The 26,972-nt window shown below is 38.2% G+C and overlaps 4 protein-coding genes and 1 long non-coding RNA gene across 6 annotated transcripts; 2 read left to right on the forward strand and 3 right to left on the reverse strand.

The window, feature by feature from the left end:
* The first annotated feature begins 132 nt into the window (after positions 1-132).
* LOC307031658 lies at positions 133-1,657 on the forward strand. Its single transcript, XR_013806042.1, has 2 exons — positions 133-896; positions 1,495-1,657. It is a non-coding gene; the product is annotated as an uncharacterized lncRNA (long non-coding RNA).
* Positions 1,658-2,614: 957 nt separating this feature from the next.
* LOC307032551 (forkhead box protein N2-like) lies at positions 2,615-9,103 on the reverse strand. Its single transcript, XM_079670600.1, has 5 exons — positions 8,674-9,103; positions 7,055-7,707; positions 6,043-6,164; positions 5,364-5,419; positions 2,615-4,458 (listed from the first exon to the last, which is right to left on the reverse strand). The coding sequence occupies exons 2-5, from the start codon at positions 7,688-7,690 to the stop codon at positions 4,103-4,105; spliced, it is 1,170 nt and encodes a 389-aa protein (XP_079526726.1). The 5' UTR covers positions 7,691-7,707; positions 8,674-9,103; the 3' UTR covers positions 2,615-4,102.
* A 129-nt stretch (positions 9,104-9,232) lies between these two features.
* yif1a (Yip1 interacting factor homolog A) lies at positions 9,233-14,675 on the reverse strand. Its single transcript, XM_079670605.1, has 10 exons — positions 14,553-14,675; positions 14,182-14,267; positions 13,725-13,776; positions 12,961-13,205; positions 12,079-12,183; positions 11,187-11,265; positions 11,041-11,098; positions 10,799-10,954; positions 10,465-10,558; positions 9,233-9,967 (listed from the first exon to the last, which is right to left on the reverse strand). Exons 3-10 carry the CDS (start codon positions 13,753-13,755, stop codon positions 9,815-9,817), a joined length of 921 nt encoding a protein of 306 aa, XP_079526731.1. The 5' UTR covers positions 13,756-13,776; positions 14,182-14,267; positions 14,553-14,675; the 3' UTR covers positions 9,233-9,814.
* Positions 14,676-14,820: 145 nt separating this feature from the next.
* On the forward strand, positions 14,821-21,930 carry fosl1a (FOS like 1, AP-1 transcription factor subunit a). 2 transcript variants are annotated; one of them, XM_079670603.1, is made up of 4 exons: positions 14,821-17,967; positions 18,845-19,093; positions 20,448-20,555; positions 20,675-21,930. In XM_079670603.1, exons 1-4 carry the CDS (start codon positions 17,863-17,865, stop codon positions 21,230-21,232), a joined length of 1,020 nt encoding a protein of 339 aa, XP_079526729.1. In that variant the 5' UTR covers positions 14,821-17,862; the 3' UTR covers positions 21,233-21,930. The 2 variants fall into 2 exon arrangements, with proteins under 2 accessions (XP_079526729.1, XP_079526730.1); XM_079670604.1 differs by having other exon boundaries at positions 18,848-19,093.
* A 923-nt stretch (positions 21,931-22,853) lies between these two features.
* ccdc85b (coiled-coil domain containing 85B) lies at positions 22,854-25,479 on the reverse strand. Its single transcript, XM_079670606.1, has one exon. It carries the CDS (start codon positions 24,683-24,685, stop codon positions 24,083-24,085), a length of 603 nt encoding a protein of 200 aa, XP_079526732.1. The 5' UTR covers positions 24,686-25,479; the 3' UTR covers positions 22,854-24,082.
* Between the last annotated feature and the right edge of the window lie 1,493 nt (positions 25,480-26,972).

Genomic DNA, 26,972 nt, shown 5'->3' on the forward strand with positions numbered 1-26,972 from the left:
GTCTGGGACATGTAGTCTTTATGGGATTTCCTGCTTCTGCTTACGTTTGTCTAAGAACTACGTTACCCAATGTGCCCGGCCCTACTATTAGATGCGGAATACGTAACTACCCAACAGGTTTCAGCCCTTTTGTGTTTTGCGTGTATACAAATCATATCTAAAATATTGACATTGTATCTTAGCAACATGATTTTGTTTGAGGGCTGGGCCAGAGCCGGTTATGGCTAGAAAGGATCCGTCTTGTGTAAAACTCTCGCGAGAGTTTGGCTGAATGTCACGTGGCTGAATGTTTACGTTTGGCAGGCAGCCTTTCAGGTACGATCGTTAACATCAGTGGGCCACAGCAAATGATGATGAGAAGCTAAACTATCTATTAATTATGTCAATTACAGGGAGTGTGATTGTTGAAATAGGGTGTTAGCGGTCTTGCTGGTGTTCAAAGAAGAATGACAACACTGTAGATCACCAATACTATGGTTTATTTTTTATTCACAGGCAAGTCAACGTTGCCGCAGTAAAAGTCCCAAGATAGTTCCTGGTGCAATAAAATGTTCCCTTGCAGTGTTTTATTATTATGTCTGATGTTTCTCTATAAATATCGCTGCTGCATTAATGTGTATGTTGCATCATGTTACTGCTGTAGATGTGTTTCCGAGCCGCTCCAATTACAACGAGAGTTACAACGAGAACGTGACGTCATATTTACACTAGACGGATCCTTTCTAGCCATAACCGGCCAGCCCCATATAGAAGATAGAAGAGTTGCGACAACGGAAGTCCAAAATGCTTGATCCTCACGTGGTTCAGGAAGACTCAATAATTCCCCGGAAGTTCGTGGCGGGCCATTGGAATCACGATTTGAATGCATTAATACCAGGATAGAAATGCAATTTTTGGTAATTCGTGGTCAATAAATGTTTTGATTTGCAATATTTGTACAACATATCGATATTTGTATGTAGTTACATCAATGTTTGTTTGTTTTTTAAAGTAACATTTGCTAATATTTGAGGATTAAGATAAAATAAGAAGTACTTTATTGATACCAATTGGGGAAATGTTTACGCTGCAGCAGCAAAAGACAAGGCATTGTACATTAGACAGTTAAAAGACTAGAATTAACAAATCGAAAATGTAAACATCTTAAATAGAAATAAAATAGCATTACAAAAAGTAGAAAAATATACTGTGAACAGCTATCTTACCAGTTAACATATACATGTTAGGCTAACGTTGCCTTGGTTAAAGAGCCTGTTGTTTATTGCTTTGAATTCTTTAAAACAAATATTATCTTCTTAAACCTGTATGGTAGTAAGGAGCATCACATCCTAATGTTTATTGATATATTTAGAGGGAGGGGATGGGAAGGAAGGTTTCAAAATTCAGATTAGATACATTTCTACCATTTCTTTAATTCATGGTGGTTTCAGTAATCCCATGGTAATTGAGGACACAAGTAATCTAAAGTACTAATGTAATCTTTATGACTTTCAGAAAGGACAGGAGACCCACAGTTGCCTATCAATGATTGTCAACTGACAGCACAATGAGTCAAAGGAATAGCAGCAGCAGCATGATGATGATAATGTTAAATGTGCTGTTTTAGGACCATTCATTTTAAATAAATGGAATTCAATAAACATTGAATAGCATATCATGCCGTTTGTCTGTGCCTTTTCCTCTGTGTTGTCCTGGCATATTCTACAGTATATGGCACTGGGCTGGGCATAACATGTTCATGTTTAGCAAACTGTGTCCAGTGTGTGGGATTGTTACGCCCTCTAATGGTTTAACTTTTATAGTGTGGAGTCTATTTTATATAACATTACAAGACTGATTATTACATTATTTGCTAATTGTGCTCATGAGGTGTTTCTATGACTTTGGAATAAATTGACAAAATCACCAATCCCAAGTTTTGATGGATTGGATAGGAACGAAGGGAAAAGTCATAGCAAGAAAGTTTTAGCTTGCAATAAGAAAGTAGCGTGGTGCAGACACTGTAAAACAAGGGTTATTCAGAGCAGGACATTGCTTCGGCCTTGAGATTAGGTTGAGCTCCGCGCCTACACATAACTAGGAACCAGTAGGCCTATAATGAAGGTTCCACTATATCTGTAAAAACCAAGGTTACTTTCCATCTAGTCTTAACCAATCATAAATGTATGGGCAAAGCCCTGTGTAATAAAATGTATTGACCCACGTGGTTCAAGGCTCTTTATGGAAATAGTAATGGTTACAGATAACAGCTTTGCTGCCTGTGATTTCTATGACGTGACGAGTCATTGGCCAAGTAATATATCTTTTGCTCTCTTTTAATAAATAGTTGAACTTAGAAGTTGTTTGTCTTTCATGGAATAAAAGAACACGACAATAGACAAAAACACCACTAAGATGCAGCACCCACACCACGTCTATCAACTAAGTACTCAGATTATTTTACAAGTAAAAGTAGCACTACTAGTATAAGCATTAACACATGCTTTAAAGTCCAAACGCACAATTCCTCGTTATGCAAAATGGCCATTTAGGCAACATATATTTTTTAATTATTTTATTACAATTATTGGTGCATTTATGTGTTCATCACTTACCTTTTGCACTTGGTGGAGTTTATTTGAACTACTTGATGCACTAGCTTAACCTATAATACTATATTATAATGTATATCATATATTACATTTGCAAAGTAACCAGTAAATAAATATGTAAAACAAATGTATTGGACTAAAAATGACATTTGTCCACAAAATGTAGTGGAGTAAAAGCATAAAGTGACATGATGTGAAAATACTCAATTAAAGAACAAGTACCTAACGTTTTACTAAAGTATAGTGTTGAGTAAATGTACAGTTAAATTACAGCACTGATGGTTACACACTGTAAAGGCACCTACATGAACAGAAAAATAGGCCGTTTTGATTCACTTAACAGCAGGAAATTGTATTAGTTAGATTACAAAATCTGAAACTTTTGAACATTAACAAACAGAATTTCCGTGTACACTGAAATGTAAAGCATTTTAAATGGCAGTGGGTTCGTTTTGCATTCATAACTCAAATTTCCAATCAAAGAATTCCTGATTGAAGAACATTTTGCTTAGCATACAAGATTATATCTAGTTTTTAAAATTCACAGAAAATTAAAAGTTATTCTGTAACATTACATAATGTAAATAAAACTCAAGCACAAATGATATGAAAAATGACAATAGGTGTAAAGAAATACATAGAAAGAAAATTGGAAGTACTTATAATTGTAATTGAGAAGTGCTTTCCCATTTTCGGAGCTCAATCTACAATTGCAGCTACATTATAAATTAAGTGTTTCACTCAACTAGTAAAATGCAGTATTTTCAGAATACAATATAGTAACAGAGTTAAAGTAAAATATATTTCAAATACATTTGTCTAAATGTTTTTCCCTCAACAAGTAACCTCTATAAAGACATAATAAAGAAAAGATGGCCACTATTTGAATGATTTGGAGAAAAACTGGTTGGAAAGACTCATTCATATTGAAAAGGCAACAGTGTGGATGTGAGTCAATAGCTATTTTAGTATTTTCTTTTTCAGGTTTTAAGGCGATACAAATCGTACCCTAACATGGAAAACATCTTAATCCAGAAACAGTTTTTCCATTACACCCCTGAGAATGAACATAAAGTGGAAACACAGCTGAAAAGCTAAAATCTTTTTGTAACGAAGATCCAACTCTATTAATACTTGCCCCTCAGTTTTAAAACCTCTGAGTATATCTTTATCCGGCCTTTTTCATTGAGGATTACACTCTCAAGTATTTGTCCAGGTTTTCATTGTATGGTGGTCAATTTAGCTTTTGCATCATAAGTGCCTGAACTAAAGTCATGTGATTCATTAGTCTTGTTAGTCCAACAAAAGGTGGATCTATATTTTTTTTATCTAACTAAAAGTCAAGAATAAGGGCAGTGTCAACGTCTCAGGAAGAAGAAGTGATATTCCTAACATCATCACTCCATCCATTATTGATTAAGATTCTAAAACAGTCATCTCAATTTATGTTGCTTTCTTGGAGCTTACGATGGATTTAAGTATCAGCTCTGACTGTTAAAAGGGATTTTTGATTAATAAACTCCGCCTGCCAGGTCCAACAGCGACCCAGCAGCCTCCTGGGCCTCTGCGTCCAGCTGCAGGATCTCCACGGTCTCCAGGTCCAGCTCTGTGTCACCGGGCAGCACCAGGTACTGGTACTGGTGAGACTCGTAGTAATGTAACTCGATGTAACCGCTGTCTGACAGGGGGTCCTTCTCCATGTCCTCGCTGACATCGCCCTGCTGATGGTATTCAACCGACTCCATGGTGACGAGCTCCTCGTGATCCGGGGTCAAAGGGCACGGTGGGTTTTCAGAGAAAGGTGTGTTATCAGCGGTCATGATTTGGGTTGATGGCGAGGAGAGGAGAAGGGTGTGAGAGAGAGGATCTGCATGAATGAAAAACAATGCATGAAGCAGAATATGAGTCAGAAAGAAGCACTACAGCCAAACGTTATAGAAAACAGACGCCACACAGAGAATACATTTCCCGTTTCTGTGTCCCTTTTTGTATCGGCCGCACACCCTTTAGGAGACTTATCTGGTGGAGTCCATTACCTCCAATGGAAAATATTTAACACAGATTGTAAACAACCTTTTCGCCACAAAATCACCAAAGTCTATTTTGAACCACATTTCAAAATGCAAAATATTTTCCAAAGGATCTAACAATAAAATTACATTTTCAGACGAACCAATCAGAATAAATTACATTTGTTCGAGACATACTTGTCTGTTAGTCTGCCTCAGTAACACACTCTTGTGAGATCTGGCAACTCAGAACATTACCGCTAGTCAAACTGTGTCAAAATGTGAAGCTAAAATTAACTAACGCTATAAAAACTATCTTTATTTTTAGAACGGCGATGCTGTAGTTAAGAGGAAAAATATGTATTTCAAATTTTTGGTGAACTGTCCATTCATTAGAAAAATCCTTTTCATGTAGCCTGGTCAAACAACCACTTGTCAGACTCTTCAGTGGGTACGTGGGCCCATATAGCACATAGGCTAGGAAATAAAAACGGGGGACACATAAAGGAAACTAAGCTATTGATGGGTTGCTAAGGTATTAAAAGGTTGTTGCCATGACAACGTAACACAAACACAGGAATAATGTTGCATGCTGTGAATTCTTCAGAGAGGGAGAAAAGCTGCATGTAATAAAAGTGTCTCAGAGAGATGTTCCTGCATTCAAGAAACATTGCAGAAGAATACAAATTCATAAAAGGTCAAATATGTAAGTTTAGAGTTAATTAAGAGACATGAGCCTGCTGTGAGTGTCCTCTCCACTGACCTGACATTTCCATAGAGTCGCACACTGCAGGAACCCCAAACTCTGCTCCCTCCAGCCTGCACACAACACGGAGAGAAAGTTAGATAACTACATGTGTTTGTTTGTTTGCAGTAAAGAGTCATTCAAATGTGCAATTAAGATGAAACATCTCGAGCACCACACACAAAGTCTATTTCATTGCTGCATTAGAAACAATATCACTGAAGCAATATTTTGGGGTTCTTTTTGTATGATTTTTCCTCCTATTGTTAAATCCAACAATATATCTTTAAAAAAAAAAAGAGTGAAAGATTGCAACTTTTAAGTCTCGAAATTCTATTTTTCATCCATTGTATATATATTGTATGTATCCACTGTATAGCCCAAAAAATCTCAAGATATTTTATAAAAAAATAATAAATGTGAGAACAGAACAATTCATACATTTCCGAAATCGAAGATTTTTTTTTTCACCAAATAATAAAAAAAAAAAACTGAACAAATCCAATACTTAGTAAAGTTACGACTTAAAACAGCTTACCTAAATGTACCACAGGTGCATGAAGCTGGTTGCATTTGATGTATTGAATACTATACTTAATAGAGTTTTATTAGCTTTGAATTTGTGGAACTAAAGATGTTTTTCTTCTCAGAATGAAAAATATTGATTGTTGTACAAACTCTGTGATTATGTACTCACAATACAGGCTTGTTTAACAGATTGATGTTGGTGCTGTGATAACTGTGGGTCTTCCTCAGCACCTCGAGGAGCGCCGGCCGGTACTCTGGACACACACACCACAGCGACCCCTTCCCCACTGACTGAATCAAACATAGAAAAACACATTTGAAACATTCAAACTGCTGCAGCCCATGCAAAGACGCTGACCAAAACAACCTCAACACATGTGGAGAACATTATAGAAATTATAGAAAAGGGCAGTTTAGTTGCTGACTCGACTACAGATCAGCACATCTGGCTTCAAAGTGTTGCTCAAGGACATTTTGGTTGCTCCTAATGCTGTAAACACAAGACCTCATAAGACATATCTGAATAAAGTCATTCATGATGTTATCCTCTCAAGACTTGACTACTGTAACTCCCGCCTTTCTGGCCTTAAACAAAAGTCACTCCAGCCTCCAGCTGGTTCAGGATGCAGCAGCTCAGCATGCCAATCCTGGCTTCTCAATATTGACTCCCTGATGGTTTGATAATTGTAAGAATGTACTGATCCCCTTTAACGGAGGGTCTAACCCAATGGCTACATAATGTAAATGTTGACCTCATATGAACCAGTTTTCAGTCTTATATCCTCTGACCTGAATCTAATGGTGACTGTGCTTTTTTGATCAGGTCCCCTGCCTAAAGAGATTAGGCTCGCAGAACCAGTAATCACTATTGAATTCATTCTTAAAACCTGAAGACATGCTTTTGTTCGTTGCATCCATTGTATTTACATGTCTTTATTGTTTGGATCCTTGTACTGTTTTACTAAAACGGTTTGGCTTATCTTAAGCTAATGTACTTCCAGGATTTTTGCTGTTTTGCATCCTGATTGTTGATTGCACTTATTATATCAGTGACAAATGTAATGTTATCTGTCATTATTTCTCTAGTAATGTATACGCCCCCTTGTTTTTGTGTGGTAAGTTGAACTTAGTTTGAATTACTGTTGTTTGCCCTCACTGTATATAATGCATAGTATTCCCACCTGGCTCTTGTCCCTCTGAATGCGACGGAAGCTCTTGCTCAGCGACAGGTTGTGTCTGACAGAGTTCCTCCATCCTCCGGTGGCCGTCCTGTAGTAGGGGAAATGTTTCACTATCCAATCGTAAATGTCCTTAACTGGAAACCTCTTGTCAGGTGAGTCTTCTATCGCCATGAAAATCAGACTACTGAAGGAGTACGGTGGTTTGGACATGGCAGGAGAAAGAGGTTGGGTAGGTGTGAAGGACTCAAGCTGAGGAAGCGTTGTAATTTTGGGAAGGGGCTGCAGCGGGAGCAGGTTGCCCCTCTGATGCAGCCAGTTGAGGCAGGTCAGGTCGTCCTGGTCAGGGACAGTCGCTGTGCTGAAGCACTGTATGTGTTGTCCTTCAAGGCCCTGAGACGCTGTGCAGTGTGAAAGAGGTGAGAAAGAGTGGAGAGACTCTGCTGTTGCTGGAGAAAGTGAGGAAGGGGACGGGGGGAAAGAAATGGGTGAAAGTGGGAGGGAAAGATGACCATTGGAGCAGCCGGTCTGCTGCGGTGAGGACGAAAAAGGCAGGGACCCTCCAAAAGTAGAAGTACATGGTGACGAGGGCGAAAGCAAGTGAGAGTTATTCTCCATCTCTCTCCCAAGAGAAAACATCCAGAATCATTCAGCTCCTGGAAGAAACGAGAGAAATGAATCACAGTTACTGCTGCAAAATTGTTTTCATGAAAACAGGATTAAAAGTTGGCTCTAATAGCTGCACTTGTATCTTATTCAGTATCCCTAATGTTTTTTCTATAAACATCTCTTGCCTTTTGGGTAAACAATCAATCAATCAATCAATCAATCAATCAATTAATGTTTATTTGTATAGCCCAATATCACAAATGTTACATTTGTCTCAGTGGACTTCACAGTTTGTACACATTGTTGAAACTAAATGAATATTTGCTTCCTATGACCACGAATGCTACTACTAGGACTACTATTAGTCCCACTAGTTGTACTCTGATACTTAAATCCATTAATTATTTATCTTAATATAAGTAACTTTGCATTAAGGATTCACGTCAACTCCAGCCCAATTTATTAATAAAGCCAACGTTACAAATCATTAAGGCTTTACAAAGCATTTGACTTTCGCCAAACCATAAAAATGACCTTTCAAAACAAAAACAATAATTCAGCAAGGTCCAACAAAACTGATGGAAAAATGCTGGAAAAATGTTTCAGTTAAATGTTAGCTATCCGTTCCCCTCTGATGCGCATCCTCTAAACGTGCAAAGTCCACTTTGTGCACACTATTCTAACACTCACGGTCAGGTACCTTTGTCTTATAGGAACAAAACCTGTCCGGTGAACAGGTGCATGTCTATTAGAATAATTGTTACTCTAATTCAAAGTACGCTAACGTTGATTTAGTGAGTTTAACACAATAATGAACCATTGTTAGCGTGTAAAATCTAAATTATAATGCTCTGAAGGGTTGTATGTGATGCCAGCCACATGGCTCTACAATGCAGTTCAGGAGGCAAATGGCGGAACAATATAAAGTTTCATATAGACAAGAAAGCCGCCTTTTCCCCCTCAGGTGATGTTACCTAGTGGTTCAAAATGCATATTATTAACTAGTTACTCACCAATTTTCAATAACAATGACCCTGGCAGAACACTTCTCCTTGAATGTTAAAAAAAACAAAGCCTTTGAAGAGTTAAAGGTGAAGTTGTGGTGTTTAAAACTGGACTCGGAGTCGGACACTCTCCCTCCTTGTTCTGTTGCCGTCTGGGGTCTCCATGGAAACCGAAAGGACGCTTTGCACTGTGTGCGTTGCCGTGCGCGCTCCCGCAACTCACGTCCGTGACCACCATCAAGTGGTCATAATGCAGCAGGAGCAACACCTATTGATCGTTTACATTCTTCCGATTATTGTTTTTTACATAAACGGTTTGATCTATACAATGTCAGAACACAGTGAAAATGTACATTTGTAGATGAAGTCCGAAGTGGGAAGTTGTTCCCACAACAGAAATAATTCACGTGTTGCCCTAATCCTTTCTGTTCATTGCAGTTTCTCAAAGTGCAATGGGATGTTTTTAGATGTCTTTGTTTTGTCAGCACAAAACCCAAAGACATTCATTTGAACATGAATAAAACAGATGCAACAAATACAGAAGAACTAGATTTAGAAACTTTTCAAATCGAATACACAAAGCTTAATATATTTATTTTTTTCTAGAAAAATCCAAACATTGTCATGCTTTTTCAAATGTACTTAAATAAAATTCAGGACTTACAAGAGAGATAATGCAGCAACATTACTATACCAGAAAATGGTACTTGACTCATGTGTGCAATATGAGTTTTATGTCTGTGGGGTGAGTTTATTGTTGCGTGAAAATACTGTAAATCATGGGACATTTTATAAAAGGGAATTAGAACTGAATTTGAGTTGAGATTAAACACATCTCACAATGAAAGCCCTTGTTTTCAAAGTTAGATGGCCAAAAATAAGCATTTGTCAGAGTTACTGTACACTCATGGAGAAAAACAACTTTCACTGAGACATTTTCTGTGTCACAATTTGTGGTTAAATCAATGAAGCCTTTTCATTAATCAACATGTCTATCTGACAAGCTCAACACACACTGCAGTTCAACACCATCTACATTTGTTTTGAGTTTACCAACAAAAGAGTGTATAAAGGCAGGAGTACAAACACTCAACAACCAAATGTTTTGGGTCCAATACACTTGGATTTCAGGTGAAGAAATGCTTCACGGTCACCTGACCAAGTGAGAGGTTAACCAATATATAATGATGGGCTGAAACACTGCAATCACTACAGTGATGTAAAGACGGAATTGAGGTTTGGCACTTGATCCGGTTCCCATGGAGTCCGTGGAGGGAATGATCTTCATTTTCAGAGATCGAACCTGCGAAGACAGAAAAATATTTAAGGCTACACTTCAGGTATCATCCATTATTAACCATGGGCCAGGTCTACTGTAAACAGGTATATGTCATATCTGTAAAGGTTTAAAGTTGTTTACAGTTTGAATATGTATAAAGCTGTGTTAATGTTTTATATATTGTATTCGTATTTTTTGTCTCGTTTCTTATCTTGTTTTATTTTAAACGTTTTTCCCTTTGTTTTTTTTATTCCTTAGCTGCTGTAACAAGCTAACTTACACAAGGGATCAACAAGATTTTATAAAAATGCTAAACAATGAGTCATCACAATGTATCTTTAACACATCAGTATATTTTATATTTTGATCATCAAAATCAGATACACAGCATTTAGTAAACGCTTTAACATGCACGTTCAGTTTAAAGTAATAAGCTGAAAGTATTCAAATGTATTTTGTTTTCTGATTAGGAAAAAAACCTACTTCATTTAAGATTTGTAAATATAGTTGTTAATACTTACAAGGAAGAACATAAGGGCACAAGAGGACCAGGCAAGGGCCACATAGTAACCATCGCTGCCAAACAGTAAGCCAAACAACACTGTGAAGATCATCCTAGAGGAGAAGCATAACAAAAAGTGAGTTAATATGAATTTATGAAGCATTTGAAATGCCTTATTTACAAAGGTACATTTTTAACAACTCAGCGGACTTTGAATAAACTCATCATTAATGTAGCAGTTAAGCAGTTTGGTTTTATTACACAATAAGTTGGAGCTTTGGTAAAAAACTAACCCTTACACTTACTTGCTTTGTAAAATATAATAAGCATCTTAAATATAACACAATATTTACCCGACATATTTGTATCCACTGTAGGCGATGAGATCAAATGTTGACAGGTCGCTGTGCACTGTCAGCAGGTACAAACTCAACAGCATCACCAACACCTCGATGACGACCCACACGAGGGCGGTGCTGGCACACAGACCTAGAACCTCGGGACTGAACCTTCACACAGAGACAATCCTTATTAAACTTTAAATACATATTTACTGTAAGTCATAAAGAAAATGAAATATGGAAAAATAACTTACCGTTTCTGAATGCCGAGGGCCATTCCAGCAAGTAAAATGTAGGTAATGAAAGCCATCGCTAAAAGACAAAAAGTACAGTTAATGCACTATACAGGCATCAGAAAATCCTCTGTCACTGATATGTTTTGTATTTATAGAAAACGTACTTGGTATGTAGAGATCTGGTGCGTTCACATCCTGTCGTGGAGGCAGTGGCGTGTCCCGATGGTAACGCACTTCCCAATCCTAACAAGAACACAAATACAGAAGAGGCTGTCGTCAGTAAAGCTCTTTAATCTGAAGGGTCTACAAGATGGAAAAACTTAGTTTGTATTAAACAATCAAATGGAAACTAGAGAATAACTTTATGGAAGTTAATTCAAACAAGATTAAAGCTCAATGATAAATTAGGGCTAACAGCAGTCCAAGCAGATCGATAAAAGCACACATTAAGTTAATACAGACTAAGACATAGCACTTAAAATATGCTCTTGAAAGAAAATATGGCATCTTAAAAATAATAGACATCTAAAACCAAATAATGAAGAAGAAGATAAGAAGGGAAACTGGAAATAGATATGTCACCTTTTTTACTTTATATTAACAGTTCACATGATACACAAGTATGTGTTATGGCCATTTTTTACTTGAGCCATTTTTCTCTGTTATATTTTAAATGATTATGGTAATTATTCTTGTCTGTACATATGTGTACGTATATGTATGGCCTTTTGTGACCCTTGCTTTACGAGGTCTGTGTAGTTCGGTCATTATCAGGGCACAGATTGTTTGGGACTTGATTAACAATCTCAATAAGTTCAAGTGTGTGGGAACTAACTGAGCTTAGTGCACTTTCCCACCCTGACAATCACGCCATCATGATGTATAAATGAAGCTGGAGTGGTGATTAAGTGGCTGATTATCTTGTTTGCATGGTTTCAATGAGATATGTGGGTGTAAATATGATACCAGGCAAAATTATCAAGCAGCTATGTACGATATGAAATGTTTTGTGTCGTCCTGAATGCTGTAGGACAAAGTGTGAATGGCTGTGATTACCTGATGTGTGTAGGGGAACATGAGGATCATAAGTTTCTTCAACACATATCTGGTGTCGACGGCAAAGAAGTATTTCAGCTTGTTCACAGACATGAACTTGCTGATCTGAAAGGTAAAGGAAGGGCAAACATTAACTTAGCAGATGAAGAGTGAAAGTCTGCCAAAGTTAATAAATACAGTTGAGTCACAGTATTGTTTCAAAAGGAGGCTTCGACCGCCCTTACCACTGTGCAACAGCCAGTCTATGTAGTTACAAATCCGGCGGATCAACATCAGTTTAATTAAACTGCTTTCCACGTGCAATACATTTACTTTGTGAGGACCTACCCTTTTTCTTCGGTGAGTTAATTCACAGACGGTTTCTCTTTATTAAAAAGGCAAACCAGAAATGTGTCTGCTTTATTGAAAGACCTGTCCACTTACAATGACTCCCCTTAGTAATTATGTTTAAACCCAGTATTTCTGCACAGCTGCAAATAAAGACGAGGCTGCACTTATATTAATAGTGTTGTCATTTTTGGACAATTGATTCGAGCGGTTCAACCGTGTAAATGAAAGTACACATCAATGTGGTTCTATGTTGAATGACTTTAATTGACCAACTTGTTACCTTTTTGGACATAAATTAAATAAAACGGCACAAGAACACCTTCATGGAGGAAAACGTTGACTTTGCACCCGTTTAGACCTATTATTTTATCACATTATGTATTTGTGGTTCATCTACACCTGTATTAAAACTGTCAACTTGAGATTGAATCACCCAAGATATATTTTTGTGGTAGAAGTCAATTATTTATCAAATCTAGGACTTTACCTTATTTATAAGTTACTGGGTTAAAACGCCATACGAGTAGAAATCAATATCCTTGTTTTCCTCACCTCCTTGTTCACCATATCTTTTCCTGTGTTTGCTAAAGAGGAGCCGTACATCATTGCAGCGTTGGCCATCGGGTCAGCAAACATGTTGTTCGGCCCAGCGCCCCCTTGCATGTCATTTTGGGGTCCTGCCATATTGTACCCAGGAGTGTAGTATCCTTGACTGTTCATTGCTGGTGCTGCAGAGCTGGTGTCATCAAACAGCACAGAGTCTGCTGTGGGAGGGGGTGCACGAGCTCTCGGTTTAGCTGTGGAAAGGAAAAACACAACGGATTACAAAGAGGGAATTTAATAAGTATCAAACCTTGGTGATATTCATGTATTTACCAGCTTATTATCTACAATATCAACTATAACCTGAACTCAAATTGTTTAATTTGTTCATATAATAGATGAATATGAGTGATGAGCAAGATAATGAGACGCTCCTGCAACAAATCATATTCAAAAAGTTGTGATTTTCAGTTTGTGTACCATTGTTTTATCCTATTGTTGATTCAATTAAATGTACAGTTTTAGAGGCTGTCATTGTGATGCTTGAATTGTAATCCATTGGACTGGTCTTTCTAATATATTTTCCAAACCACGTAGATCAATTAAGGTGGACTATAATAAACCTAAAGCAGGAAGAGATTAACTTAAGCTCAGTGTGTCTAGCTGTAGTTGGTAAGAAAATAGGAAGTAGAAACCATGGACGGATATTTGTCAAATTTTTCACAAAAACGTTAACTCTTAGTAATACGGTGATTCATGAAGGTTCCACTTACTTGCTCGGTACCCCTGTTGTGGCAAGTCCATGTTGACGTTTGCTGACGTTAGCTTAAAATAAAAACATTCACACAATAGCTACATGTCAGCTAATTTAAGTCATTTTTGTCATCTTAGAGCAGCACTGTGATGTTATACCACAGCTTACATTAAAACACATTTAATTCAATACATGATACAAGTAAGATGTTAGCTTTGATCACGCTAATACCAACAGCTAACCTAACAGTACGTGTAAACTTATTCAATGGTAGCTAACAGTTAATGCTAACAGTTACTGCTAGCTACATAGCCAGGCAAGCTAAGTTAACAACATCATATTTTCAACCAACAGTCGATGAAGCCGCCCAGTTGGAATACACATATAACATCAGTATTTTAAAGGTACACACTGCGTGACTGATGGATAATGTTTACGATTATTAAGTAAAAAAGGAGCAGAAGAGCCCAGCTTACCTGCACAGCTAACGTTGTTAGCTAGCTACGTGGCTACAACCGGACTGATCCCACCCATCCACTGCGGTTGGCTGAATTCAGTGTGCCTGCGTGGCAGACAACCATGTAAGTATACAAGTACACAGCTGTCCAAATACACACAGCAGGTACTGCTAAGACTTCCTTGTGTAAATCATTTTTGATCTTACTAGTTTCTTTCCTATTATCATCTGTTTGTTGGTTGCATTTAGAACTTTAGAGGGAAACTGATTTATTACATTCTCAGTAGTGGCACATAACTTGTTGTTAATGAACTGTCAGTATTCCTGCCAATGTCTACTTCCAGTACACTACAATACAATTCTGAGTTGAATATCCAACTTAAATCTTACCATCTGTCGTAGGGCGGTGGTGGCTCAGTCCGTAGGGACTCGGCCTGGGATCCGAAAGGTTACTGGTTCGAGTCTCGGAACGACCAAGTGACTACCGAGGTGCCCCTGAGCAAGGTGCACTGCACTACTCCCCGAGCGCCGACCTAATGGTTGCTCACTGCTCCTAACACTAGGATGGGTCAAATGCAGAGATCTTTTGATTGTAATACTCTTACATAGGTAAAATTTTGAATTATAACAAAGTATTTCTAGCTGTGAGACTGCACAAGTATGTTTAATCCACTGCTAGACCCTACTGTACACGCCTGAGCAAGACCATCACAACAGGCATGATGTAAAGGTCAGCATTCATAAGACATACTCATTTGGTTGCAATAAAAACAGATGGTTGCAATCTACAACATTGTTATACAAGTAAAGATAGATTTAAAAAAGTAACGGTTGAAAGGTTTTAAAGTAAATTTACAAAAATAATGTCCGTATGTCCAATTTTGAGATACTTGTAGTTAGATTATTTTCATTTTTAGCACCTTTTATACAGTACCTATGCTTCATTATTTGAACATTTAAAACAAGTTAATTAAACGTAAAAATACTAAACAGTAGTCAAATAATGCAGTTAAATGAACTCCATCTGGACCAGCCACAATTCCACTACTTTCATGTTGGCCACTTAAGAACAAGTTGTTGCTATTACTTCAAAAGTATTTTACTAACATAACCTTAATACATTTGACTATGCATCTATACAATACTATTTCAATGCCAAGCTGAAAATATATAATATGTTATAAAAATATTTCCCATACCCTTTTACAGTATTTTAATTACATTATTGAAATACTATTACCACTTTTATAGATTTGAATCGACATTTATTTTACTACCAGTAAACTTTACATACTTTGTTTAGGCATGTAACAATATGCACTGTACAGTCACAGCAAAACAATTAAGGTGTGAATTTAACACCCACTAAACCAAATTAAAAAAGTGTGTGGCATGAGGATTTTTAATGCTTTGTGAGGCATGTTTGTGTGTGGGATGTGTGGGTGGGTGTGGGGGAGTTTTTTAGGATGAGTAAATGGTATTGGAATCTAAACTTTATTTTTCCCCTCCAGAAAATGGTTATCTTTTGTAGGGAAAACATGGAGTGAAAACCACTCATATGCTAACATGTAATATACAAAATTCAAAATATTAAATTCAGTACGTTACTCACTAAAGTGGGCATGTCTGATGCGCAGACATTATCTAATAAAAAAAGAGATAAAGGAACAGCTGGTGGAGGAATGACGCTGCAATCAGGAGAAAAAAGTTGACCGACATGTTGGGACTTGTCACAATTAGAGACACAGCCTGTTTGGCCTCATAGCATTCCTGAAGCTTTAGTCATCAGACTCTCACCTTTACCCCATATCTCTTCCGATGATACCATCAACCACATTGACAATAAAACATGTATATTTTTCCTCATTATCACAGGGGTGAAATATTGTTGAAATGTAAAACTTGGCAGTGAAATGGACCAATAAGCAACAGGCATGCTTTATTCAATGTCATGCTTGCGGCAGTTTCAGTTTAACTCCATTGTATCTATCCTCCTCATTCATAAGTTATGAAGAGACAGAAGGCCACGATTCAACGTCTTAACTTCTCTGTAGATGAGGGTTAGTAATATACAAAAAGATTCTCCTTTTCCCACCTAAAAGATTTATCACAAACCGTCTTTGCAATTATCTTTAGTGACTCTTTTAAAAAAACATTAATATTCCACACTTCTTATTCCTACAGTACAGAGTAGAATTAGGAGTAATGTGAGACACTGGTGTATCAGCAGTGAGGAGAAATGTGCCTTTGCCGGGAACTCTGTCCTTGGGGACTGCAAGGTCAGCAGCTGCTGTGACAGCCTAAGCTTACTGAATCTACAGCATGCAGCTTTTGAATCTCGTCTATTTTGTGCTTGATAGTAAAAAAATCTGTTGTTGAAACGGTTAGTGAATTAATTGAGAAGCACTGTGGCGATGCACTGACTCATCTCCACAGGCATGCTTGTGTGTTGATGTGGTTTTTGTAGTGAAAGTGACTACCAAAGACCCAAGACCTCACCACCATTAGGCTCATGCTTCTAGCTTTATCCCTACTTTATGATCTGTTTCATAACTGATCCTGGAGCAGATATGTAATCTTAAAGTTCATATTTAAGATAAAATGTTAGCATTTTTTTTCTTTCTGCTGTCTCATAATAAGAGTTTTAACTACTATCAGACCAGACAGTTATACAGTCGACAAATAGTGGAATTTGCTCTTTGTTATGTAAAAGTGTTTGTACTGGTATAACATATTAAAGTCCACAATTTCATGCTTACATAAGTCATTGGTAAAGTCTGCTATTAACTAATTGGTTTTCCCATCATAATCAAGATATTTATAATTTCTGAAAACTATTTGAAAATGAAAACTTAGTCAGTCACTGCCTTTACACAGATACTAGTGATACGTTTGGGTTGACATGGCCGGAAAGCAACACAGTTTATTATATTTTAATGATTGAGGTTGTATTTTTTAGTGGTAATGTGATAGACGACAATATTTTCAGAATGACATGATGGAGGGAAGAATGTTATTTCAGTATAATTCAGAACACTTACTGCAACCTCAGTAACAATCATAAAGGTACAATTTCTGGCAGATCTGTTAATAAAGTGACAGTGTTCAATTTTTTATATAACAATACTTTTTTGTATCACCTTTTATTCAAATATTTAACGTTAGAGTAAATTAATTATTACGTAATCGACAATACTTCCACTGCTGTAGGAAATTGCAGTAGTATTTCAACCAATGCATCAGAAGTGGTTTCTGTGAGGAATCCCGCGTGGAGGAAACTCTCACCATATATGGTCAATTACGTCACGGCACGTGGTTTGATTCGTGCGAGGTTCCAGACAGCACTATTTCCCGTAACTACGGAGGGGCGTGGTGAACATACAGTGCCGCTTTAAGAGTTTACAACCTCACAATCATTCCCAGACTTTTGGTTAAAAATATATGACTAACCCCGGGAGGACGTACTGAAAGTCGTTTTCAGAGGTTTTAAGGCGATTTGAAAAAAAGCAAGGCGATATTTTCTTCCTTGTTCCCCCCTTGAAGACGTGCCTGTTTGGACTCTACCGATTTACCGCAATAAGGTGGGCTTGCCCAGAGTTTGAATTGACACACGAGAATCATCCCGAAACTACTTTTCGTGAGAGGTAAAGGCTTTATATCCACAGCCGGGTGCTAGTTTATTTTCATTTAAACAGAAAGGATGTATCAAAACTTTGGGAATCAAGGGAGAGGCAACCCAGCGTACACTGGCAGCTCCTCTGGGTCTCACTCCCAGGGAAGCACCAGCAACTCACAGCAGGAGCAGGTTGGTGAACTTTCAATTAACTAGACCATAGGTTATCACAGAGTCAGGGGTCAAATCGGTAAAACACAATATTAACTTTCTTGTAAAAGTAACAACAAGTTGTTTAAATTGTAAATACCAAGCTACCCTATATATATATATATATATATATATATATATATATATATATATATATATATATATATATATATATATATATATATATATGTTTTGTGCAGTAGAATACAGGCATTATACCCAGTAGGAATAGGAATGTAACACTCCTGATTTTTATTTTTTTATTTTGCTTGAGCATTTAAATTGTATTCTTTATTGTAGTTTACATCTAATCCACTGTATCTCAGAGGGGAAATGTTGTACTTTGGACATATGATAACAAATGATATGATGCTACACTACTAACCCAGTATACAAACTAAGTTAGCTCGATATTGACAATCTACAAGATACAAATAGATAGATAGATAGATACTTTAAATATATACTCATTCAATGTGATTAAAACTGAATAATAGCCATTAGTACAAGAACACTTTGGATTCTGCATAAGAATACATTTACTTTTGATAGCCTACCATAGGAATTTTTTTTAAATACTTTTTAGAAGATTTTTACTTATGTAATCATTTACATTCAGAGATTTTATTTTTCAGTTATTCCTACAAAAAGGATGTGAAAACTTCTTCCACCACTATTCATATTGGAATTAGTCAAACTCAATATTAAGGATCTTAATTATTTTCAACAATAATGGTTTACTTTAATTGTTTTGCGTTAAGACTCTGTGTTTTGTAGTCGATCCCATCTTAAATTAACTTTATTAATGTTTGTCTTTTCAACCTATTTTGTGTTTGTCTTTTCAACCTATTTTACCCAGAAGTATACAATTGCCGGCAGCAGTCAATTTGTACCAAGCCTCAATGCCATCACAACCAACCAGGACCTCCAGTGGTTGGTCCAGCCCTCAATCCTGCATCCGCCGGGCCCTTCAAGATCTCCAGTTCCTCCCTACCCAACCCTCTCCGGGGCACGGCCTCTGGCTCCACCACCCCATTTTCTCCGACCAGGTGTCATAAGAGCTGCTGCACACACTACTGCTTCGACAAGGCACAGGAATGACCAGCATGTAAGAAAGTACTTCTTAATGAATCTGAAACGTTATGAACATACAAACACTGATACAGACACTGTTTAGTGTGGATTGTGTGTGTTTCTGCTGTTGAGAAATAGTGATACTTGTCATCCTGAGAGGTATTAACTTAGATCTCTTGGGAGTCATATTTTCCCTATTGGAGGGGCAGTTCGTAAGGGGTGTGGAGGAGCAGAATCATTTGTGTAACTAGTGTGTAATACCCTCTATGTGTCATTTCCTTTTGACTTACACATCCGATAAATACATTTAGCAATAGAGTAAGGACAAGATTGTGTAGAGAGGTTACTTAATATATATTTTTAAAAAAGGATAATTTGCTCCCAGGAGGAAAACACACTGGTTATGTTCTTTGATGGTGTTTACTTTGACTCAATGTTGATTCAGTAAAATGATCACCTGTGACACACTGTTTGCAAAGATTAGTGTTTTGGCAGGACAGCAATGTCAAGTATATAAAAAAACAAGATACCATAGATGTTAAAGTGACCCAGTTTTAACCTTTAGAGCCATCACCCTGTTCCGCAAAGTGTAGTTTCTGTAGTTTCCTCAGGCACATGTTGGCACACATCACAGTTTTTTTCTCCCTGGAGTTGTAATTCTATGGTACAGGAAGTAGACTTGTCATGTGACTCACAGGGGCAAGTCATGTTCAGTGAGTCACACCTGAGTCACCGCTAGAGACTGAGCATGACTCATCACCAATGAAAGCCCGGGAAATATTGGATCAACAGCAATTATTCATGAGGACGCTGGATGTAGTCAGAGTTTGGGTGTTACAAAAGGCACAAAAGCTCAGACATTTCAAAATCATTTAGCTGCCATGGCTGTGATGACTCAGAGCAAACACATGATGGTAGTATTTCTCCTGTGTCATGTACTTTAACATGTCTGGCTTTACACTTCAAATGTTGTGTATGTTGCCCACAGCAAGAAGGTTTCACAATCAAATGTTAGACATTAAAAGGGATTTAGAAAATATCGCTACTGCGTTTTCTGTATTTTTAGGAAAGACACCCCTTTTGCAAATGGTGAAACATTTGAACTCATGAATTTCACCATAAATATTCCCAATTTCATAACCTACATCAACACAATTGTTTTGTATTACAACGTTTCTGCAATGCAAATGAGACCTTATCTAATGTTTAGTTTTGGCCAATTTAAAATACATCTACAGATGCAGACATGTCCCAAGTAGTGCCTAACTAGTCTGAACATAGACTAGTTATGGAAGCAAAATAACTTTAGTCACTGAGTTGTGCATTAAAAAAATGTTTTTGTCTGGGGTATCTTGTCTTAAACTGTATTGTTGTCTTTCTCATTAAAGCTATCCCAAGAAGAGATGGAGAGACGTAGAGTAAGAAGGGAGCGGAATAAGATGGCAGCAGCAAAATGTCGCAATCGCCGTCGGGAGCTAACAGACACACTGCAAAATGTGAGTGCAAATTGTAAACATGTTATGACATTAATGCTTTAAAAATAATGCATTGTCTCAAAGACACATTAGAGAAATTACTTATGTGTTTCTCTTTTTCTGCTTTCCTCCTGGTGTAGGAGACTGACATACTGGAAGATGAAAAGTCAAAGTTACAGAAGGAAATAGCAGAATTAGAAAAGGAGAAGGACAAACTTGAGCTGGTCCTGGAAGCTCACCGTCCCATTTGTAAAATAGAGGGATCGGATTCAGATTCTGACCCAAATCCATCCATTTCCTCTTTGGGAGGCATCAAACTGGAGCCACATGACTTCAGCAGACCCGGACCCTCAACCAGACAGCCAACAAAAGTAGAGAAGCCTAAACCGAGGATAACCATCCCAACCAAACGTGAAACAGCGGCTGCCTCGTCTGCTGCCTCTGAATCAGAGTCTCTCCACACTCCGGTTCTCACATCCACTCCCTCCCTCACGCCCTTCACAGCTGGTATGATTTTCACCTACCCCTCTGCCTCTTCGGACACCAGCGCCTCCACCACGTCCCATGCTTCCTCCCATCATGGAAACATCCACCACTCTCAGGTCCCACAGCCCTGCGGGATAGCCCACCGCCGCAGCAGCAGCAGTGGAGACCAATCGGATCACTCCCTGCACTCCCCGACCATCCTCACGCTGTGATCAAAGCCCGCAGCACCCTGACAAAACACTAATGTGTGAGAGGAGGGATCTCTGGGGGTGTGAAATGAAAACGATGATTGTGTTCAGCATTTCAAGATGAGCTTCATGTCTTATTTCAGAAAGTAGATCTTTACTTGGATGATATGCCAATTAGAGGCCCGATTTTGATAAAAATGTTACTATTTTTTGTATTGATACAAATATAGAGTCTTTTACCTTTCATTTTAAAAGCTATTATGTAGAGTGAACATGTTTGAAGTTTATTAGCAAAGCATTGCATGCAGAATTTATAATACAAGCTTTTCTAGAGAAATAACTATAACTCAAACTAGTAATATAATAATTGTGATATTACAGTAAATGTTGAATTGAATGCCTTTTTTACATTGTTACATCATGTTTTGTAACACTTTATAAACGTCCTCAGCTAGGGAAATAGACTACTTATAAACAAAGTTCCTTATTTTTGTACGAGTCCTTTAATAAATCCTAATATTGTCTATGCAAACGATTGACCACTAAGGCTGGGCCGTAGGAGTTAATATAGATTTTATAATCACATATTTATATTTCCAGAGTGTAATATATATATTTGTAAATGTTTTTGTCATCTCTGATTGGTTTGGTTTGGCAGTGCCTTACTTTTATTTTTGTCAAAGTAGTAATACTGCACAGACAATAAAGAGCTAGCATGTGTACACTTTGTGATGGTGTTATTATTTACAACCAAACGAAGAATGTGAATATCCTGAGAATTGAAAAACAACCAATTCATCAAATTAAATTAAGAATGAAACATTTAAAGTGTAAAGAAGATGTGTAAACTTTGTGAACACCAAGACACAGTTCAACCTAAAGAGGAACAGCAACACTTTTGGACTTATGAGTATTAAATTATTTTATAGTAAATTGAAAGAAGATCCTTCTGCATTTAACTTGAAATGAATTAGTAATGTTCGTTGGTTGAAGCTTTTCAAACATGAGGTTTTGCAGCTGTCTTGGGTTAAGGAATGCTTGTCAGAATAAAAATTATAATTGCAATTTTTCTTTCTCTTTTTTTGACTGTGTTTTGCATTGTACATGAACATGCAAATGAGGGAAACAATATATAATGAAAACAATCACAACTATTTTACTGACACTTGATAAAAGCATTTGATGGCTGCAAATTACATTGAGAATGTGAACACTGTGTTCTGTCTCCCAAAATGAAGTGAATCTCATGCTAATACATACACGGCTCAGAGGGCATTGGATTGCTCTACTAAAATGGGGTTAGAGAGAAAAACGAGATGGAACGAGAGTCAGAGTGAGAGCACTATAAAGCATGAACAAATCAGCATGTGCGCTGCCGTCAAAGGACTTTCGTGCATCACTAAGTGGCAGAAAGCATTACTGCCCTCTTCAGCCCTCCAGAATATGCAAATAGGGATCCAAAAATAAAACTGATGAACATCCATAAAGTCAGTATGTGTGACATGGCTGGAACATCAATCACACGCAGTCATTTAGACATGAAGGTCAAAAACAAGTGCAGAAATCAATCCTTTGTTTCTGTGTTATGTGTAAATGCTTGTTTCTGCAAAGTCAAACACACAAAGAAAGGTCAGAACAGTCGAAGTGTCATCATACCCACTGTATTTAAAGCTCTTCAATGCACTACGAGCATAGCCCACCAATAAAACAGCTAACGACAAAATAAATATTTTCTAATCCATGTGCATTATCTATGATTTAACTGAAATCGGTTAGTTATGCAAGTTAATACAGATAAATCAAGATAAAGAAAGGTCAAAGTTAAGACTATCCCTAATGTTACAGGGTAAATACAAAGCATGAGATACAGAAGACAAAGCTGACTGTCGCCAACTTAAACAAACTCTGTGATATGCTAATTGAACATCGAAAACAATGTAATAAAAAATGTAATACAAGTGGATTTAAACAGCTTGAATAGAATACAAATCCTTAAAAGTTGTAGACCTTCCAGTTTGATACAAAGAGTTTCCAGTTGGATTTTTAAAAAAGTGACAGAACTTGTTCGCTTCAGCTCTGAGTGAGGTCCAAGGACATCTATCATGTCTGATCCTAAACGTTATGACCCGTGTGCTGGCTCTGCCCAGGCTCTCGATCCTTATGCACAGCAGCCCCACCCACATGAAACCTGAAGGGCCTTCACATCAGACTGGTTAACAGGCCTGTACACATTGTGACAATCATCATGCACATATGGCACTCCGATCCTGTCCTGAGGAAGAGAGTGCATCAAATATTACACATTATTGGGCATCTAGCAAAAGCAAATATCAAATAGTTTCTTTTTTTTTCTTTTATCACAACTCATCTTTTTCAGTGCTATTGGAATTCAGTGGACTAAATATGGCTCAAAACTGGATTGAAATGTCTCTTTAGATCAGTGATTTAAAGATCCATTGTAACGCTGTCCAGTGCAATAGAAAAAAGGCTTCTACCAGTGTAGGCTATTCCAGTGCATGAGATAATTTTATGTGACCCACTTTTTTGGTCCCATTTCTTTTTTTCTTTTTTTAGACAACAGACCACTGAAAAAGGAGAATTTCCCCAAAACAGAGGAGTCATTAGAAAAAAAATACTGTAAAATGTAGATACACTATCATCTGGAAAACATCTAGTCATTGTCTCTGTAAAGTCCTGAAATAGTTCATAGTGGTAGATTCTTTGTCAAGTGAAAACCTAGTGGCAAACACATCGTTGCAGCATTCAGAAAGCCCTAATGCTTGATTTGCACCAAATTGATTTGTATTGTCTGACAAAGCGTCTGTGTCTCCATTAATCACCCCTACGATTTCCTTATTTGACATGAACCTGGTGTCAGTCATCAGGAGAGCACACCAGGTGCAGCTGGTCCGGGCTCCCCACGCTGCCGGTGCTGGAGGACCCGTCCCCCAGGTCCCGGATCACCATGCAGGGCAGGTTGAGCTCACTCGACCCCCCGGGGCTGGAGTCACTCCTGCTGACACACTCCTCCTCCAGAACCAGGCACAGCTCCTTCAGGTCCAAATTCTCCTTCACCAGCCCGTCCTGCATACGCTCCAGGTCGGCCAGCTTTTTCAAGTAACCGCCCAGATCCTCCCGCATCACTTTGGCTGCGTGATGCCCGAACAGCTGCCATTCCCTGGACAGCTTCTTCACTTTGAGCCGGTCGTCGTCCAGGAAGCAGCACAGGTCCCGCAGCTCCACGTTTTCCTCCTGCAGGCGCTGATTGATGACTTTCAGTTCCCTGATTTCAATGAGGTGTCCCTGAAGCTGTTTATTGACCTCTTTTATCAGCCGTCCACGCTGAATGAGGGCTGATATTTTCTCTGTCTCCTCTTTACGCAGCCGGCTCACCAGCTCCTCTTTGGAGCACGCCAGCAAATCGTCGTCAGACATCTTTGACAGTTCTCTGTTTATTATCTCCCCTTCGCTACCCATTTTCTATTACAAAAATCTACACCTAAATTGTAGGCTACCTGAGAATCTGTAGAAAGAGAGATGTAGCTGGATGCTTCAATGCTCAACACAGAGCCATCACATCCTCCTCCTCTGCATATTTTCAAGATATATATGTAGACTATGCAATTACTAAAGCACCGGAGGCCAAATCATGGCGCAAACATGTGATTTCTTTACTTAGATGGATTCCTTCAAGGCGCTGTGACTCCAGTCCTTATGTGTGCTGAACCCGGTGGCTGTTTTTCGTGGATGATGTCTTAATGAGGTCGTGGATGAAACCCCCATTAATGTCAATCTGTCATCCTCGCAACAGCAAGCTGTGTGCTCCAAAGGCCTCCAGGAACACAACTGTCCCGATGTTACCTCCTTTCGCAGTACTTTGAAGGCAGTAGCCGTCCGATGGGCTCTTGTGTGGGCCTGCTGAATGTAAAAAAAGGCCCGGTTGATCCACGGAGGCTTAATCCAGCAGCCTCGGATGCACACCCTGCTGCAGATGTTGTGATTTTACGTCGCTGGCATCGTCTCAGCAGGCTGGGCTCTGTTCACCACGGCTGAATGAACTCCGTTCCCAGGTGGTGGTGTCGGTGCAGCAGCTTTTTCAAAAACAATTCATTCTTTAGATAAAAAAACCAAGCGAAAACTAAATAAACCAAAATCCAATCTCATCGTTTATCCGATCAAGGTAAATGCATCATCGCTGCTCATCCTCTGGGGCTGGACTGTTACCACAACAATGTCCGCCTCCGCCACTTTCACAGCTCTGATTTCGCTAAGCAGAGTGTCAAGCTCAAACATTACCGGAAGTCCGTCTTTAGCGCCTTCAAAATAAAAGCAAGCGCATTTTAAATGGTAATGAAGTAGCCTAAGTGAAAATGTTTTGAATAAACTGCAATTGAGTTGTATTGTTTGTTGTCATTTTTTGTTTGATGGTGTCTTACTTGGGGTCCAATGGAATAAGGTTCCTCAGTAACATTAATTTATTTAGAGTGGTTTGGCCGGAAGCTTAACGTTTTATGACGACTGCTGCTTTGACACGTTTAGACAGTATCAAACATATTTGTGGTTTCCTTTGAGGTTTGCAGTGGCTATTCGCATACCTTCCTTTTGACATGGTAGTAAATGGCAACGTGTAGAATCGATCGTCTCAGTGATTTAGATGAACTGAATCCGACCCTCTCAGCAACATTATAGACAACCTCAATATATGAAGGGGAAGATGTGCTCCATGTGCTCTCTTAGTAAGGAACTTGTGCGCCCCCCATTTGGATTTAAAAACACACTTTCCCCTTGTTTATTCTATGAAACCAAAACAAGACGGATTAGCACATCACAAAGAAAATAAGAATAAAGGCATTTGTAATTCCACAACTGTTTTCTGTTTATTTGAATAGACTCCTCCTTAAAACATCTGACTATTGTAACTATCCCAAAACCTATGCAGATGATAAAGGTCTATCATAAATATGCCCTACACCCCTTTGCAGTTCACTACAATGGAATATGTACTGTACAGTGTAGTTGTATTAAGGGTGACTGGCTGTAGGCTCGTTTCTTTTCAAAGAACACATGCGGAAAGTGTGACTTCAGGCTTTTTTCCATGGGTTTATGCTGAGGCATTCAGCCACATCCTTCCGCCCTCTGTCCCACCTCCATTGTTTCACTGAGGCCATAACAATGTAGGGTGTTAACCGTGCAAGGGGGAACTGGGGATGGAATCAGGGTGTCATGTGAGGTTAGAAATGAGAGTGTTGATGAGCAGCGAGGGATCCGACAAAAAGACATGTTGACTGAGTCGTTTTCCCTTCTGTTGTGATTTTTGAAGGACACATGCAGAAACACAGACAGGGAGGGTGAGGATAGGGATTTGCAAGGATTTATTTAGATTAATCGCCGGAGTAAAAGAGAGCAGATTGTGTACACGTAGCAAGCAAACCACAGAGATGGTCACACAGAGTCCTTTCTCTGACCTGACACATTTAAAACAAGAGCACAAATAGAAAGGACAGACATTGTAATATGAGTCTTCAATCGTCCATTGTTTCTTCAAGCCATTGATGGCTTTCCTTTTTCTTTTTTTTTAAATCAATGGCATTTTTGTGTTGAATGAGGTTCTTGGGTGTATAATGTAAAGTGATAGGTCCCAATCATTGAGCCATAGCCTATAGAGCTTATTATCCCTATATGCATTCATCATAGCCTGCATGTAACACAAATATATATATATATATATATATATATATATATATATATATATATATATATATAT

The sequence above is a fragment of the Notothenia rossii genome (assembly GCF_949606895.1).
Source record: "Notothenia rossii genome assembly, chromosome: 3".
In the NCBI taxonomy this organism is placed as follows: Eukaryota; Metazoa; Chordata; class Actinopteri; order Perciformes; family Nototheniidae; genus Notothenia; species Notothenia rossii.

Excerpts from the sequence above, each read along its gene's own strand:
- LOC307032551 (XM_079670600.1), bottom strand. The coding sequence starts at position 7,690 with ATGTTTTCTCTTGGGAGAGAGATGGAGAATAACTCTCACTTGCTTTCG. Across the intron at positions 5,420-6,042 it reads CTGTTAAACAAGCCTGTATT|GCTGGAGGGAGCAGAGTTTG; the intron begins GTGAGTACATAA and ends TGTTGTGTGCAG. Across the intron at positions 4,459-5,363 it reads CGACTCTATGGAAATGTCAG|ATCCTCTCTCTCACACCCTT; the intron begins GTCAGTGGAGAG and ends TCATTCATGCAG.
- yif1a (XM_079670605.1), bottom strand. The coding sequence starts at position 13,755 with ATGGACTTGCCACAACAGGGGTACCGAGCAA. Across the intron at positions 11,266-12,078 it reads TGTTCCCCTACACACATCAG|GATTGGGAAGTGCGTTACCA; the intron begins GTAATCACAGCC and ends TGTTCTTGTTAG. Across the intron at positions 11,099-11,186 it reads ACCAGATCTCTACATACCAA|CGATGGCTTTCATTACCTAC; the intron begins GTACGTTTTCTA and ends TTTGTCTTTTAG.
- fosl1a (XM_079670603.1), top strand. The coding sequence starts at position 17,863 with ATGTATCAAAACTTTGGGAATCAAGGGAGAGGCAACCCAGCGTACACT. Across the intron at positions 19,094-20,447 it reads GGCACAGGAATGACCAGCAT|CTATCCCAAGAAGAGATGGA; the intron begins GTAAGAAAGTAC and ends TTCTCATTAAAG. Across the intron at positions 20,556-20,674 it reads TAACAGACACACTGCAAAAT|GAGACTGACATACTGGAAGA; the intron begins GTGAGTGCAAAT and ends CTCCTGGTGTAG.
- ccdc85b (XM_079670606.1), bottom strand. The coding sequence starts at position 24,685 with ATGGGTAGCGAAGGGGAGATAATAAACAGAGAACTGTCAAAGATGTCT.